Source organism: Mus caroli, unplaced genomic scaffold, assembly GCF_978045245.1.
Source record: "Mus caroli unplaced genomic scaffold, Mus_caroli_1 scaffold_2, whole genome shotgun sequence".
NCBI lineage: Eukaryota > Metazoa > Chordata > Mammalia > Rodentia > Muridae > Mus > Mus caroli.
Window position 1 is genome coordinate 33959005 of NW_028227257.1, and position 16856 is coordinate 33975860.

The following is a 16856-nucleotide window of genomic DNA, read 5'->3' on the forward strand; positions in this document are numbered from 1 at the left end:
ACAGATGAACTGGGGATATGAATGGGCCACTTGCCTGGCATGCACAATCCCCATCACCACCTGGGCTACAAAACAAAAACATCAACTGAGTATGGTGATGTACACCTTTCATCTTAGCACTCAGGAGGTAAAGGCAAGCTGAGCTCTGTGAGTTCAAGGGCAGCCTGGACTACATAGTGAGCCCTAGTTCAGCCAGGAATACACAGTGAGACTCCCGACTCAAAACAAAAACAAAAATAAAACAAACAAAAAACCGCAGCGGCTCAGACCTCAGAGCTAAGAAGAGACCTATACCAAATACCAAACAGTCAAGTAGCAAAGGGAAAGGCATACATAACAGCTAGAAGATGAACCCTGGTCAACATGACTTGCAGATTCCCAGGAAGAGCTGCTACTGAGGACGTAGCTCAATGCAAAACCCTTCTCCTTCTCCTTCTGCCTGCTGAGAAGCCTGCAAAGGTACTTCACTGTCAAGACTTAGTTTTCTCAGTTAAGAAAGGAGTGGGGTGAGAACCCTGGGAGCTTGCAGTGAGGTGGCAGCAAGGATATGTTGTAGCCTGCTCCCTGCACCATGGCAGCCTCTCAGCAAGTGTTTGTTCTCTGTGTGAGGCCTCACACCCTCAGCAAAGAAAGAACCTAGAACACTCTATTCACTTCCCTCTTAACCTGCAAAAAAAGGCTTCTGTCTACAAGAGGCTTTTTTTCCTGTAAAAAGAATCCTGGATGATACTGTTCCGAAAAAATAAAATAAAATAACATTTTTAAAGAAAGAAAGTAGCCTCTAGTTCCATTTTAGAGCATTTTACCAAAAGTTAAGGTTCTACCAATGCATATTCATATGTTATTTTTCATGACTGGAAAAAAATAATTTAATTTTCTAATCATTTTTTAAGTGGCATGGTGGTTTGAATAAGAATGTCCCCATAGATTCATAGATTTGGATCTTAGTCACCAGGGAGTGGCACTACTTGAGGAGGATTAGGGAGGTGTGGCCTGGTTGGAGTAGATGTGTCACTGGGTGATTGGAAGTTTAAAACTGGCATGGAAATTTCAAAAAGCTCCTGCTATGCTCAGTGCTGCTGTCTCTGCCTGTAGCTCTCAGTTCCTCACCAGCTCCATGACTGCCACGCCTGCCACCACGCTACACGCCATGATGGTAATGGACTAAGCCTCTGAAACGAGAAGCAAGCCCCCAGCTAAATGTTTTCCTTTATAAGAACTGCCATGGTCGTGGTGACTCTTCACAGCAATAGAGTATTAACTAAGGCAAGTGGATTAAGACAGCTATCAATGTAAGAAAGCTACATACACAGTGAATACAAAGTATTCCTCTAGGCCAGGAGTCTGAACCCAGAGCCTGATTCAGTGCACAGCTCAACCCTCCTCAGAGACGCTCCTTGCAGTCGACGGCAGTTAGCCCAGAAACACAACTGGTCAGTGTACAGAGAATAGCTGACATCAGAAGGCTCTGCCCCAAATGGAATATCTGTGTTCTATCTCTTCCCTCGAGGCTCAGGGATCTCTGTGGAAGTGCTGTCAAAAAGACTGTAAAAGCCAGAAGTGAGAGGTGACTTCAAGGGAGCAGCGATTTTCAGACACAGAACAAATGTACATATATCAACTCATGAAGATTGTAAGGGCATGCGTAAGACCTACACAAGGTTTGCAGGACAAAAAGCCCAGCCATGGGAGAGAGAAAGTGGGCACAAAGTCCCTCCCCTAGCTGAGGAGCTAGCTTCACTCAACTGCAGCTGGGGGGGTGGGCAGGGTGGGGGGCAGTATCAGTTTTCTTCAATGAGTGAGACTCCTGGGGAAAGCCTCACACCCAGGAGTAGTCAGCCAACATAAACTAGAACAACTAGGCTGAAAGGGGAGAGGGGGAGGGAGGGAGGGAGGGAGAGAGAGAGAGAGAGAAAGGGAGAGAGAATACAAGAGTTGGGTAAGAGTTGCAGGAGAGAAATGGATATGATCGAAATAGATTATGTGAAATTCTCAAAGAATAAATGAAACCATTTTTTTTTTTTAAAGTTTGAGACTGAGTATGGTAGTGTATGACTTTAAGCCCAGCACAGGGTAGCATATGGGGACAGCAGACAGATTTCCACGAGTTCAAAGCCACCCTGGTCTACATAGTGAGTTACAGGACAGCCAATGCTACATAATGAATTCCTGTCTCAAAAACAAAACAGAAGAAAAAAAAATAATTTGAGACGGTGATGTTAACTACATTGATGTACATAGATTTGATCATTATATAGTGTAGATTTATATATGTACTTAATAAAATTGTGGCTCCGAGTTTTCATGAGTGTGTATATGTGTGTGTGTTTGTAAATGTTTCATATGGTGAAGAAACACATATTCATAATCTTAAACTAAAACAAATAATACTCAATATTAAAATCAGGAATAAAGATCTGGAGAGACAGCGAGCCCTGAGCCTAGCCATGAACCTTCCACTGCACATAACAAAGCTGTCCAAAATCGGACCTTAATACCAACTCTCCTGGGAAAAACACAAGAAGCAAACATCCAAAGCTTGGAGTTCTGAACACTGTCCCTTAAGCCCGTCTCCAAAATGGATAGAGGAACTTGCTCAACATACTAAATGCATTCCTTGGGGTAATCGATAATTTAAGATCTTGCATCATCCTTAGCGCTAATGATAATGGATGACATCAGCCTCAAAGTCTCAAATGGCATATGACAAAGGCCTGCCTCACAGAAAGAACACCTCGGCTAAGGAGAACCATCCATGCAGCAAAATCTCCAAGAGCCAGCACTCTAAAGCTGTGGGCACTGCCTATGGGGTCAGACGAGAGGACAGCCCCATCTCACTGTGAGCGAGGGTGGCAAGTTTACTGGGCGCATCCTGCCATTTGCAGGGTGTATCCCATCCCCATGGTGATGACCAATCCAGGGTTAATAACTCCATCAGCACAAAGAAGACTAGAAACAGAGTCCTGAAAAGCAGCCATTCCTTTGTATGTTCATTCAGAGTGCTGCTTGGGTGGAGAATTCGTGTGCTGGTCAGCGCTATCAACTATAAAATACTTTACTTTTAGGAGAACAGAAGGTCTAGCCCAGACAGACTTGTTCTCTTCTTGGGCACTCAAGTGTCCATCAGACCCTGAAAAACATGCCAGACCCCCCACACACACACACACAAATGGAGCTGAATTCAAGCCTTATAACCAATAGGCTGGCAAAGATACTCACTTGGCAATTTGTGTATCTTTCAAACTTAGGGCGTGGCAAAACTAAGAATGCCCTGTGTGGTGGCTCTAACCAGCTTTCCGGAAGACAAACGTATTCATCTTTCACTATGTCACCTCGCCAGGAGGTACATGGTGGCACCCTAGAGCCCAAGAACTCTTCCTAGCAACCCGGTCAAGCCTCTTGGTGACAGTTTCGCAGATTGCTTCATGGCTGCAACATCTTGTCCTCTCTGTATAATCAGCATTCTAGAGGGAAGGCACAGGCTGGCTTCCCTTGAGGCAGAGAGATGTGTGTAACACATGCTGCTAGCCAGGTCACTGTGCAAAATCCTCAGGTGGGAAATATTACCCCAGCTCGGCGAAAACAGCACAAAGGCAGCCTGCATGTCCAGGAAACGTCCCAGACCCTTCTGCTGGCCTCAAAGCTTCTTTATCTAAAGAGGCTGCACTCTCCAGTTAGACTTAAAAATATACTATTAAAAGAAGTTGCTACTTTAAATGTCACAAATACATTTTATTGTCGTGTATTTCAAAAAAAAAAATGAAGAATCCAATTTAGTTCTAAAGAATACAGCTTGCTTTGTCACATCATGCTTTTATCAAGAACAGTGTCTCAACATAGGACAGGGCAATGTAAAAGTTGTTGCCAACTATATGTTTCTTTTTCATCCTCTTGCAGGGGACGGGAGAAGTACCCTTTTCTTTCCAAGATCTCTTGTGCCCTCTAGTGGTCTTCTTATGGAAATTAACTTCCATCCTTTACACGGTCCTTTCTAGAACTTTAAAACTGGCGTTTAGAGTCAGTTAGCTTCGGATCATTGGAAAATGTGATCTTTTTAAGTGAGGTGGATTTTAAAAATCCAAACGTTCTGAGTGATTAGAAAGGCTTCAAAGCATGCAGCAGGCCATGTAAGTTCCCACCATCCGGACCACTGGGGTCCACGTGCCAATCTTGACAAAGGTAATCTACAGCTCCTGGAGGACTGTCCCCCAAACCATGTCTGGCAGAGAGATTGGTGACAAATTTCCTGGGGCACAAGAAAAGCCCCGGCTAAATGCTGTAATTGTTCTACGTTTCCTTTTAAAATGGGCTTGGATCTTCTTAACTTAGAGGTCAAAACATTAAATCCCCAGGAGCTGCTTAGAAGTCAAACTGGAAAAAAGCGTGAGACTATCAAATGTCTCGTAAAATTAACTTCTGGGGCTGGAGGGATGGTTCGGTGGTTAGGAGCGCTGGCTGCTCTTCCAGAGGACCCGGGGTTCAATTCCCAGCAACTACACCATTGCTCATCACCATCTGGAACTCCAGCTCCAGTGGACCCAATGCCTTCTTCTGGTACCAGTTATGCACATGGTGCAGGGACATACATTCAGAACTTTGTCTATTAAAAAGTAACTGCCTCAGGAAATGACAGGTAGGCTTTTGTTGTTGTTTGGGTTTTTTGGTTTGGTTTCCTTTGGTTTGTGTAACAACCCTGGCTTTCGTGGAACTTAATTTGTGGGCCAAGCTGGCCTTGAGAAAGGTACTTTTTAAAAACAAAACAAAACAAAAAAAGCTTGTTTTAAATGTTTTCTTTTTGCTTCTTAAATTTGTACTAATGCAAATGATACACACTTGTGAGATGTGTATTATGATTTTGGTACAAGTGTGCAACTGTAACAATCAAATTTGAGCACATTTTTTATCTCCTAAAACATTTACAGAGCTCCTGATTTCCTCTCTCCCAATGAAGGAAATTTTCATCTATTTGAGTCAACATGATTAACTGTAGTCATCTTCAAATAGGCAGGAAGCCAGGCAGAAAACCTCAAGCTACTTCACAGCAGTATATAACCCTTCTCTCGACTTAGTCTTCCTTAAACCCACAAGGACCTGGAAAAGAAGACCCCTCTACCACCACCACTCCAAGGCCAAGCCAGTCTTTCTAAGCCAGGCACATCTCACGTCCACCACCGAAGATTAATTAAGCACACTGTAGTTTTTAAAGGTGTGTCCAGTAGCAGCTTTGCTTTGTTTCCAACATAATGAAAGACAGGGAAGAGTAACTTCCTTAATTAGTGTCTGAGTAGAAGGGCAGATTACAGCATCATTTTCCACGCGGCTAAATCAAAGAGACAGGAGAAGGGATTACGGTGTTAATTCATTTGGTTCTGAATATGTTGCTAGTTAAATAGCGGAGGGATAATTACATCCCCAAACCCTTCCCTGGTTTACTGTCTTAAGAACTGTGTTCATCACCATTAATTATCAGTGCAAGTGGCTACTGATGAAACAGATGTCAAATGTGGAGGAAATAAGAGTAATGTGGTGGCTTAAGAGGCGTGCGGCCACGCCTACTCCACCACACTGTTCAAAAAATGCCTTTGTGTTTCTAGTGCTCTTAAGGGGGTAGGGTCCACACAAAGTTTCAAGATTTTAGACCCACAAGTTCTAAAACTCTGATCTGTTCATTTTGGATAGGGGGTTTTAAAAATGTTACACTTCTATACCTTCTTCAGGCAAAAGCATTGTCTGTGTCACTGTCTCCCCCTGAACTCGCTACTGTGCCCTCCTCTTAATGTATATGCCCCCTCCTCGTCTCTTTACACGGGGACAACATCCCCCTTGGGATTTGTTCCTTCGGATTTTCTGTGGTGTGAGCAAACAGAACAGTTAAGTCATCAAAGGCTGATGATCAAGACAAGTCATCCAAAGGTTTATTTCTAGCTTTGTGGGCCCTGCTCACTGGAAGACCGTAGCCCATGCTACAAAGTCTTAAGAGAGGAAAATGGGAAAAAAGAAAGAAAAAAAAAGGAGAGGATGAGAAGCCAAGGGAGAAATTGAGATGAGATAGGAACTATCAATTGCTGTAATTGAGGGTTAGTACTATCAACTTGACAAGATCTAGCATCATTGAAAGGTAACTCTCTGGTCACACCTGTGAGAGACTATCCAGGTTAGGTTAGTCTCTGGACACAGCTGGAGAAGGTTATCTTGATTATATTTATGGAGGTAGGAAGCCCTGACCACAGTGGGTGGCACCATTCCCTAACTGGGATCCTGGATTGTATAAACCTAGAAAGAGAGCCAGGCTGTAACAGGAGTTCCTGCTTCTTCTGCTACAGTGTAACCACTGTTACGGTGTTACAGTGTAACCACTGCTTCAAGCCCCTGTTGTCTTACTTTGCCAGGATTGGCTGTAGTCTTCAACTGTGAACTAGAAGGAACTTTTCCCCTTAATTTGCTTTGTCAGGGTATTTTATCACAGCAATCCAAAAGTTGTAAAACAGTACATAGATGGTGCCTAGGAGCCAGGCACTGGACTGAGGACAGCTTTTGTCTTTTCTCCTGTTTACCTATATCCTCAACAGGAGGGAGGGTACCAGGGAGTATGTTCACAAAGAAATTACCTCACTAAAAGGAATAAGAAATGGATCATTTTGATAGGCTGCTCGTGTGCATGGCACTTTGAGCAGTGCATTTATAAACAACTTTTCTAATGAAAAAAAAATGTCTTGGAGAACATGAGTAAGTCTTACTTTCCTCTGGAAAATGATAATTCATAATAGCCAAATGAGTATACTAACTATATGTAAAAAAACAAACAAACAAAAACCAAAACCAAACAACAAGAACTTTGGAGGGCCAGTAAGAAGGCACAGCAAGCAACGGTGCTTGCTGACAACCCAGAGTTCAATCCCTGGCAAGATCAAGACTCTGATCTTGGTTCAGATTTTTATCTGAGTTTCACAGTTCTTTGTAAAACTCGAGACTGAATTCAGGACCTTGCACACAGCAAGCAAGCAGTCTGCCTGCCAGTGCATTTTGCTGTTGTTTGTGCAGGAAGTATTTTGATTGAATCCTTGGATGCTGAACAGATATGGGGTGGGGGTGGGGTGCGAAGGAGGTCAACAGCACTTGCATGTGTACCTAGCTATAAATAATTCTAATCCCTAAATCTGAGAGTAATATTAACTAAGAGAAACCGTCCTTCAGATAGATAGTAAAAATGGCAGGGAAAAACTGAGAGCTTTAACAATAAAATTAAGATAAAGTTATAATAACTATTATATTTCCTAAAATAAAATTTTCATTTATGGGAATTTCTCATTTTAAAAAAAAACAAAACCGCCAATTTGTGAATATGATATCAATAAAATGTCCTTAAAGAAGGTGACTTCATGAACAGCTAAGGGTGTCCCTGCCCAGGGGGCTGCCCTTCCTGCCACTCATGAAAGAGCAAGCAGCCATACCCTCCTATCTATCAGCCTGGTGACAGCCATTCCAGGGACTTCCTGCCTCCGCACCTTTGCCCACTCTGCCCCTTTGGTTGAATTGTGATTCATCCCCCTCCCCACTCCCCAGACCAAATTCAAGGGGTCACCTTGTTTGTGAAGTCTTTTATTTCTTTTAAGTTATTTTTTTTTTCAGGGAGGCATGGTAAGATATCAGAAGGTGCATGATCTTCAGAATATAGTTTGATGAGCTTGGACAACTGCACATGTCCCCCACCAGTGCACTCTCACGGTCACCTGCCCCCTGCACGATTCCTGCTTGCCCCCTCACAGTCTCACTTTCTGTTGGATCATAGGTACCACTAACCTGATTTCTACAGACTAGCTTTATGGGTTGTGTACATCGTAAGACTGAGGTAATCAGCACATATATTTTTTTTCCCTCTATCTCCCTTCCTTTATTCAGCACGAATCTTTTTAGATTTATTCATGCTGTCACTACAGGGGCTGCTTGCTCATGTTGTTGAATGGGGTAGCATCAATTGCAAGGATTTACCACAGCCACAGTGCATACCAGTAAACACTCAAAGGGGGATTCTTAAGTGAGGAGGGCATATGAGGCTGTGTTTATTGCTCTGTGTCCTTCCCTCTTATAAACTAAATATCTTCATAGTTCATTGCAGAGAAGCCCTTCCTCCCCTTAACTCTCAGCCCTTTTGTGATATATGTGGTGCTGGCATTAACCCCAGGGAACTGCACAGGGTAGGCAAGTCTCCGGTGCCTGCAATAAATAACACTCAGTGCTTCTTGGGTTGTTACATGTAATCAGAGGTACACTAAGTGCAAGACTTACGGTAAGTCACAGACCTTCGCAACAGTTCTGTACCGTGTACATAGGACACTGCTAACAGAAAGACATGTGGCACCCACAGCATCAATTCTTTTTTGCAAACTAGCTCACTGACAAGTGGTACAACCAAGATCAGAGTCTTGATCTACCCTGTCATCATCACATGATCTTAAAAATGATGATGCAGTACAACATAGTCTTGCTTTAAAAAAAAAAAAAAAACAGCCAATTTTGATACTTCTCTAAAATATCTGTCAAATACGGAAGTGAAGAGGGTACAATTAAGTCTCCAGAAAGAAGCGATCATCTGTGTGAAGGGGCTTCCTAATGTACTCTTAGGTCAAAGCAGGCTATTGTTGTGTCCTCATAATTTTAAGCTGAAGCTCTGTTGGGGGTATAAAGGATCCTCATATGGGGTCTCAGGATGCTGCAGTAAAGTGTCCTCTTAGGCTGGCTTGTTGAGAGCACAAGTCTCCCACACATTTCCAGGAAAACCAAGAATGTTAAGCACTCAGGATTGTCCTTTCTGAGGGAAGAGCATATAGCCTGTGGGTCAGGAGGTTTTCCATCCTGATAGCTGGGATGGAGAGGTCTCATGTTGTTATGCTAGTCAGCACCACACAGCTGTGTAGAAAGCTGGGAACCGAAGGTGATGAATAGCCTGGTGATCTGTGTTATCTGATGTGCCAGGCCATACCAAGCTTCTGAACCAGGGGTGGCTCAGATCCCAAATGACCTTTACAGCCAGAGACTCCTCCAAGCTCCCAAAACCAGGACAACCAGGACCGGAGATACCTAATAGTCTAAATGGCCTTTATATCATCTATACAGCCAGGGGCTCCCCCCAAGTTCCCTCAACCATGACTAGAGGTGGCTAATAGCCCAAATAACATCTATCCTGTATGTATGACTGAGACCAGCCCAGATCCTTTCTTTCTTAGGCTCTTAAGCTAATACAGGTAACCCATCTCCAGAACCCATCTTGTTGGAAGCAATGACATGTACCCTGAGTTGAGCTTTGATATATTTACTCTCTTCATGCACCAGGGATTATATTACACTAGGAATCTTTTTTCCAAATTATACTGTGTTTAAATATACTGGCAATAAACCACGTGGCATCAGACTCCTTGAAGTTTGATCCAGGTTGACCAAGGTCAATCTGAACCAAAATTTCATTCTCATCTCTTCGAGGTCCATTGCCCGACCTGTCTACACCTGCAGGGACTCTCCTTCACTGGCTGTCTACGATGGCTCACATACACAGCTGTGTGGTGCTGACTAGCATAACAACATGAGACCTCTCCATCCCAGCTATCAGGATGGAAAACCTCCTGACCCACAGCTGACTTCCTTCAGATCAAGCATCCAAAGAGAACCAGGCAGAAGCTTCCAAGACTTAGAGCACTCTTCCACCAAGCTGTGCTGGTGAGAGCAGTCACAGCCTCCCCGAGTCACACAGAAGGCATGCTCTGCCCACCAACTGACAAGAGGACTGACTGGTAAAGTCACACTGTAATGAGGGAAGCAGGGTTTAAGATAAAACAGGGCTATCTTGGAAAACATAATTTGCTACAGCTATTCCCTTAAACTGCTACACTTGGGGGATGACATGGAACACTGATAGTAAAGACTCCAACTGGAAAATTCCTCTTAGAGACAATATCATCCTTATTCATTAAGTGTCAGAACACAGGTGGGTTTTACTAGGAAAACTAAATCGGCAGATTCATCTTCAAATTTGTTTTCATAGTTTTTTAACTCTCTGCAGGATTAAAGACTGCATTTTAGAACCCCCTAGCAGTAAATGCATAAATTCTGCAGCACACAGAACCAAATGAAAATCACCAGATAGTCTTGCTAATTATGCTGTCCAAGAGACTCTAGGAATCCTTGAATGAATGGTATGAGTATCATAAAAATTTAATCTACCTAAATGAGGATCCCTTTAAAAAGTCTCATAAAAATGACCGTCCCGAGAGGTTTACATTACATAGGCGCTGTGCCAACCGTACCTGGCTTTGCGAATATGCAGCTGAGGGTAGTGGTTGTGCCTGTGACATATGTGCACTGCAAAGTCTTCATTATAGTTCAGACATGGAATGTTCCCCACTTGGTCAAACACAGTTATCAGAGTTGAGCCTAAATCACAGAAAGAAAGAACCATGTCCTTGTTTTTATCAAGGGTTAGCTTTAGGGTTTCAAAACAAAATGTGGTCCCCATTCCACGGGGAGCCTTACTGGTCATAATCAAGAATACACGTGAGATGCTTCAAGTCTCGCGACCAATCTTCTTTCCCATTCACAAGTGTCCTACTTTAAGCTGAAGTTACCTGTCAGCCCCTGGGGACACTGGACTGCTGAGGACCTTACCTAGGCTCAAATATGTTGGCACTATAAGGAATATGAAGTACAGTTCTGGTACTGCCTTGAACACAGTCCTGGAGAGGAAAGACAGGATGGGACCGTGTTAGTAACAAAGCAGTCACACTCCCTGCCCATGAGGAAACGAGGTGTCTAGAAAATCACATGGGCTCAGTTGCTCCCCGCCAGCCAAGGCCATCGCATCTCCCAGGCTACTTTCTTCTCCCTCTACTTTTCCTTCCATTCCAAAGAGCTCCTCTCCTGCCAGTCGGGTGGGGGGGCCTCAGGAATAAAAGGGCACGATGTCCGAGCGGCATACCAGATTTCTGCTGACATTAACCTTTGACCTGGCATCTGGATGGTCTGGTGTGACATTACATAGTGACCTGAAAGCTGAGCCCCCCACCCACCCTATCCGGGGGTCTGCACAGGCTGTCAGAGATGAATCACCATGACTCGAAGGATGCTCTCATCCTTCCCCACACCCTGTTATTCAGGATGCTACTGCAGCCTGTTGTGACCATACGAACTTCTAAAGAGAGGGCCGAGGAAATCTAATTTTGAAAACATGTAAGTTGGTGAGGCTTGACTCTTTCCTGACCACCCCCATCCATTTCTTTAAATTACTGTACTACCTGTTGGCCTCAGAGGTTAGCAATTTAAAATGACTTGCTAGACAGCAAATTTAAAGAATTCAATTATTTTCTTTAATGTCGCTAGTAAAGTAAGAGGATTGGTATCATGATAAACTACAAGCAAATTAAATGCTTCATGTCATTTGAAAACTATTTCATAGGGCATCTTTCATGGTCGCCATCTATAAGATCCCCTCCACTCACCGAATGATTTCTTTGAGGCAGCCAGTGGCATATTCATCCACAGCCACAAAGAAGTGCATAAACAGTGTGTTCAGAGGCTGCAGGGGTAAAAAAGACGGGCGTGAAAGGGTGGACCCAAACAGAGCAGGGCTCAGGGCAGTCCCAAGGGCAGAGCTGGACAGCATCTGTGGGTGACAGCTTACAGCAAAGTGACAACACACCCAGAAAGCAGTCTGAGCCCCCTGGACACTTCACTCACTGCCTTCTGTCTGACGAGCACAGAATTATTTAAGGAAATGTGGACTCTGAGTCTAGAGTACCCAGCCCTTACTCCTGCCCTCATGGATGAATTGTGGGTAGGGAAGAGCCTGCAGGGGAGTGAAATCGATTATGGACTCCGTAGTCTTGCCTTTGGGGGTGTCTATGCCAAGTGAAAAACAATCACCCTTTGCCCGGGGCTCCTGAGCCAGCAGCTGCTGCTCTATTCATGAGACACGGGGGAGAGATTCTCTTATGAAACTGAACGATGGAAGGCAGATGCCACGCTAGGAATCTAAAGCCTTTTGTTGTTGTTGTTGTTCAACATTCCCAGAGTCCAAATCAAATTATTACTCCTGGGATCTAGAAAACCTGGGAGTTAAAAACTCAGAGAAGCAAGACTCTCACATGGCTTTCAGCAGCCAAGCTTTAAGATATCCATCCTTTTAACCTTTGGAGATTAACTAACGTAAACAATAACAGTCCTCCCATATAGCCATCTCGGTCCCTGTGTTCATGAGCATTCTAGAAATAACTCAAACTTAGCTGGTTGCTCATAGTAGTGCTGGCATTTGCACTGGGAGAGTGGGAACTCTCTGTTTCTCCATTTCCTAGTAAAGCTGCCTTCCTTCCGTATCAGTTTCAGATATTGGTTCCTAGACCTCTGCAGATACCAAAATTGATGGATGCTCAACTCTGGTCTCTCTCTCAAATGGCATAGTATTTGTGTACAACTAGCATATGTCTCTGATGTGCCTATCTTAAGTGTGGCTCGAGGGGATGTTCTACCGTGTTGTTTGGAAATAACAAGAAGCTCTGTATGTGTTCAATTCATGTACAAATTTTAAAAAGCAACACTTTCCATCACTAGGCGGCTGAATCCATAGGTGTGGAACCTGAAGATGAAAAGAGTTGACTGTAGTTTTCTAGGTAGCCTTGGGTAACTACCTAGCTATGTGCTGTCTCCACTTCTGTTAGACGGTGGTGTGTGACTCAGAAGCACTCAGCAGGAATTGACAAGAATTGTGATTTTGACCTGTGACCTTGAAAATTCCCCAAAAGCACAAAGCACAAACTCCAAATCCAGATAACAACATACAATAGGGTCCTAAGCATTTTCTATGTGTTAATCCTTTAATCCCATAACCTTTCTGAGCATCTGCTTAGCATTGATCAGGGCTGGCCTTGGGAGTATATGGCTTGCTGCTTGCTCGATTTATCTAGAAAATTCAGGATTTGCTCTCTAAACCTCTTTAAGACAAAAACCATTACTTGGTTGCAAATGCTAATGGGATAGACAATACGCTGAGGATTTAATTAAGGCTTAACCAGTGCTGCTCAGAAGAAAAGTAACGTTACAGATGCAAAGCAAAATTCCACATTTTCTGGCAAATACGTTGTAAAAGAATAGAGTTGGGGCTGGGGAGATGACTCCATGGGTAAAAGTGCTTGCACAGCAAGCATGAAGATCTGAGTTCAAATCCCCAACACGCACACAGAAAAGAGACATGTAACCCCCCTGCCTGGAATCCTGGCATTCCTACGTGACCATAGGAGGAGGAGAAAGGCAAATGCCTGGGAGCTTGAGGTCCAGTTGCCTTGGCATGGCAGCAGAAAACGACCAACTGAGACCCTGGCACAAATAAGGTGGAAGCAAAGACTGACACCTAAGACTGCCCTGACCTCCACAGACATGCCATGTCATATATTCAGCAACATTTACACATATGAATGTGCACATACATACACGTCCTAGGCATAAGCACACATATACCCAAGCATAAGGATGAATGAGCATGTTGGTTTTAAATATTTTATTTAACATAATATGTTCATTATATAATTAACACATAATATGAAAATTATTATATTTGATTATTTATTTGCTTTGAGACAGGTCTTGTGACAGAGACCTGGCTGGCCACTTGAGCTCACAGCAATCCTCCTGACTCAGCCTTTCAATTATTGTGATCACAGGCATATGTGACCATACCTAGATTATTAATATAAAAAAAAACTCAGCTGGGCGTGGTGGCGCACGTCTTTAATCCCAGCACTCGGGAGGCAGAGGCAGGTGGATTTCTGAGTTCAAGGCCAGCCTGGTCTACAAAGTGAGTTCCAGGACAGCCAGGGCTATACAGAGAAACCCTGTCTCAAAAAAACAAAAAACAAAAACAAAAACAAAAAAAACCCCACCTCACTAAGGGCAAACATCACACATTTTTTTCTACTGAGAACTTCAAATCAAGTGTGTTTTATATTTATAGCACATCCTAGTTCAGACTAGCTAACTTCAAATCCATAATGGCCTCCTAAAATCAAAGACACCAGACTCTACCAGGGCATTTTAAATGTTACAAAATATGACTAAATCTGAGGCTCTGTTGTCATTTCTAGGGCAACTGCCTAGGTGACAGGGGATATCACAGACATCACGCAAGGACACGGAGACAGCAGTGGGATGTGCGTATCTGACACACAAATTCCTTGCTTACAGCTCTTATTACTGTAAAAGCACAAGGTAGGCCATGGAGGCAGCTGGCTGATGAGGCCACCATGTACCCACCCTGTACACTCTGGCCTCCTGGACTCCAGCTTTCTACCACTTGTTTTTTAACTGTTCAAATGCTTTCTGCATCAGCTGAGGTTCTCAACCCAGAAACTAACTGACACTTGTCAGAAACCAGGTCCTCCCTTCCACAGTCGGATTGTTCTAACCAACGTGCTTTGTGCTTTCTTACTGTGCATGGGATTTCTCTGTCAAGTTCCCTGAACAATGGGATCCAGTTGTCCTGCTTGGCGACGTTCCAGTTGGGATAGTCCAAGAAGATGGAGTGAGCCATGATCTCCTCCTTGTCATTGCAGACAGTAACAGCGAGGTTTGCCTTTTCTCTGTGAAAATGCACACATGAACAGAGACAATTAAAAGTGAGGTGAAGGCAGGTCGACTCCTTCTTCCTCTAGTCTACTGGAGCTTGGGACCTGCTGCTGCCCATTACACCTGGTGCGGGGGGGGGGGGGGGGAACAGTGTTGCTGAAAGTTAGGCTGTGCTTGTTTGGGGTGGGGGGTGTGTATGACATCATTGGGTTGTTATTTAAAATTATGTTTTGCCAGAAGTGTTGTGCTTATCATAGTAAGCATCTGAAAGCCTTCCTTGGCATTCTGGGCAGAAGACCTTTCCATTCCACACTTTCTCCTAACACGGTTACAGTGGCCAACTGTCCTTTGCTGAGACTGAGGTGATACTCGGGATATGAGCCGTCATGCCAAAAGCCAGCGAAGTCCTGGGCAACCTGGGATGGGCTGGTCTCCTGCACACAGTTAGCAAAGCTGTGTTTACTCCCAGATTTGTTGGCATTCTTAGGCAGTTTCTCTAAGCCCAGAGCCCACGTCCCAAGTCAGACTCACATAGCGCCTAAGCATCTGTGGTCACCAGTTCACGCTCTACTGCTGTGATAAACACCAGGACCAAAGGAAAATCAGGGAGAGAAGGGTTTATTTCACCTTACACTTCCAGGTCGCAGACCATCAATCACTAAGGAAAGTCAGGGCAGGAGCTCAAGGCAGGAACTTATAGGAGAAACCACCGAGGAAGGCTGCTTACTGGCATGCTCTCAGTTCACACTCAGCACACATCTATGCCTGAGTGTGCACCCTCGAGATCTCGCTTCTCTCTTCCTCACCCCCCACCCTCGGGATTAAACTTTTGAATCCAGTGTTTCACCAATGTTAGCTAAATACTCTGTGCTATATCTCTAGTTCCTCTGCTAACTTCCTTTTATTTAAGGTTTATTTTTAAGTTTATTTATTTATTTATATGCATGTAGAAACCCTGAGGTGTTGAATACCCTGGAGATGGCTGGGAATTGAACCTGGGTCCTCTGGAAGAGCAACAAGTGCCCTTAAGTGATGACTAATCTCTCCAGCACCAAGCTACCTTTTTCATTCCAGGCACCGCTCAGTGTGGTGGTCCTTCTCTATCAATTAGAACTCAAGAAAATGCTCACAGACCCTCCCCTGGGGCCAAGAAGATGGCAGCGGTTCCTGAACTGAGGGTCCTCAACCTGACAACCAAGACCTGCCACCATGCAGCAGCGTCCACTGATCTTGATGCAGAACTAGAGACCCAGAGGGGTCTCATGTAAGTTAAGATTTCCTGGGACCTTCATCAGTCACAGTGTAAGAAGTGGTACCTTCCAGCACTTAGGAGGGTGGACTGTCCCAAGGAACTGTCTCGACATCCTAGCTACCTGCCAGCCCTGTGACAGCAAATGCTGTGACTCACTGTGCAGCTTATCACAGGAAGAACACTTGCATATAAACCGACAGGCAATTTTCACTTGCGTAACTGAATGAAGTTGAGCATCATCCTAAAGACCACTTCAGAGTCAGATGTCAGGAGTTACTGCGCTTTACAACCACCCCTCAGGGCATCTCCAGAGGGCCCAGTGCCCTCCTTTGACATCCAAGGGGACCAGGCATGCATGCGGTGCACACACAGACAGGCAGGGAAAACACTCACTTATATAAAATAAATAAATCTTAAAAGAAGAAAATAAACACAAGTGTGGACTCCATACTGTGTGTAGCCCATTTTTTTCTACTTGATCTCAAATCATTTGACTAAAACAGTTCATCAAGCAGCTCACTCTCTCTTGCTCTCTCTCTCTCTCTCTCTCTCTCTCTCTCTCTCTCTCACACACACACACACACACACACACACACACCACCCCTTGTGCTTAGCTTCATAATTTTCTCTGAATCAATTCACATTGGGCTTACATAAAAATATTTTATGGGAATATTGGAAGGGAAATGGGAAAACATTCTCCTCTGCTATCAATGGGAAGTAATTCTAAAACATCTTTGAACTAAAATTGTGTGCATGCAGTGAGACCTCTTTGGAGTCCATTATGTATGTATATGGACATCTTTAGGAAACACTGTCCTGGGGATGGTGATCCCAGCACCGACCACTTCTGGCCCTCTTCATGGGAAGTTCGAGTGACACAGATCTTCCCCCTCAGCCATGGGGGAAATAAACCAGGATACACATGGTCCAAAAGCCCTCCTCAAGACAAATCTAATGAAAGAAAGGTCCTGTAGATTTCAGGAATATAGTATCCATGCAA

General features: G+C 44.1%; 1 protein-coding gene across 6 annotated transcripts in view; it reads right to left on the minus strand.

Annotated features, from left to right (window-relative positions):
* Window positions 1-16856, minus strand: part of Cfap61 (cilia and flagella associated protein 61) — a 278785-nt gene that overhangs the window by 252204 nt on the left and 9725 nt on the right. For 5 of the 6 annotated variants that reach the window (XM_021156893.3, XM_085833584.1, XM_021156892.3 and 2 more), the window contains exons 3-6: window positions 14465-14615; window positions 11487-11563; window positions 10657-10724; window positions 10299-10425 (exon numbers count right to left, since the gene is read on the minus strand). In XM_021156893.3, coding sequence (XP_021012552.1) covers window positions 10299-10425; window positions 10657-10724; window positions 11487-11563; window positions 14465-14615 — 423 coding nt within the window. Of the gene's footprint in view, window positions 1-3219; window positions 3292-10298; window positions 10426-10656; window positions 10725-11486; window positions 11564-14464; window positions 14616-16856 lie in introns of those variants that run through there. The other variant, XM_085833589.1, reaches the window with a different exon arrangement.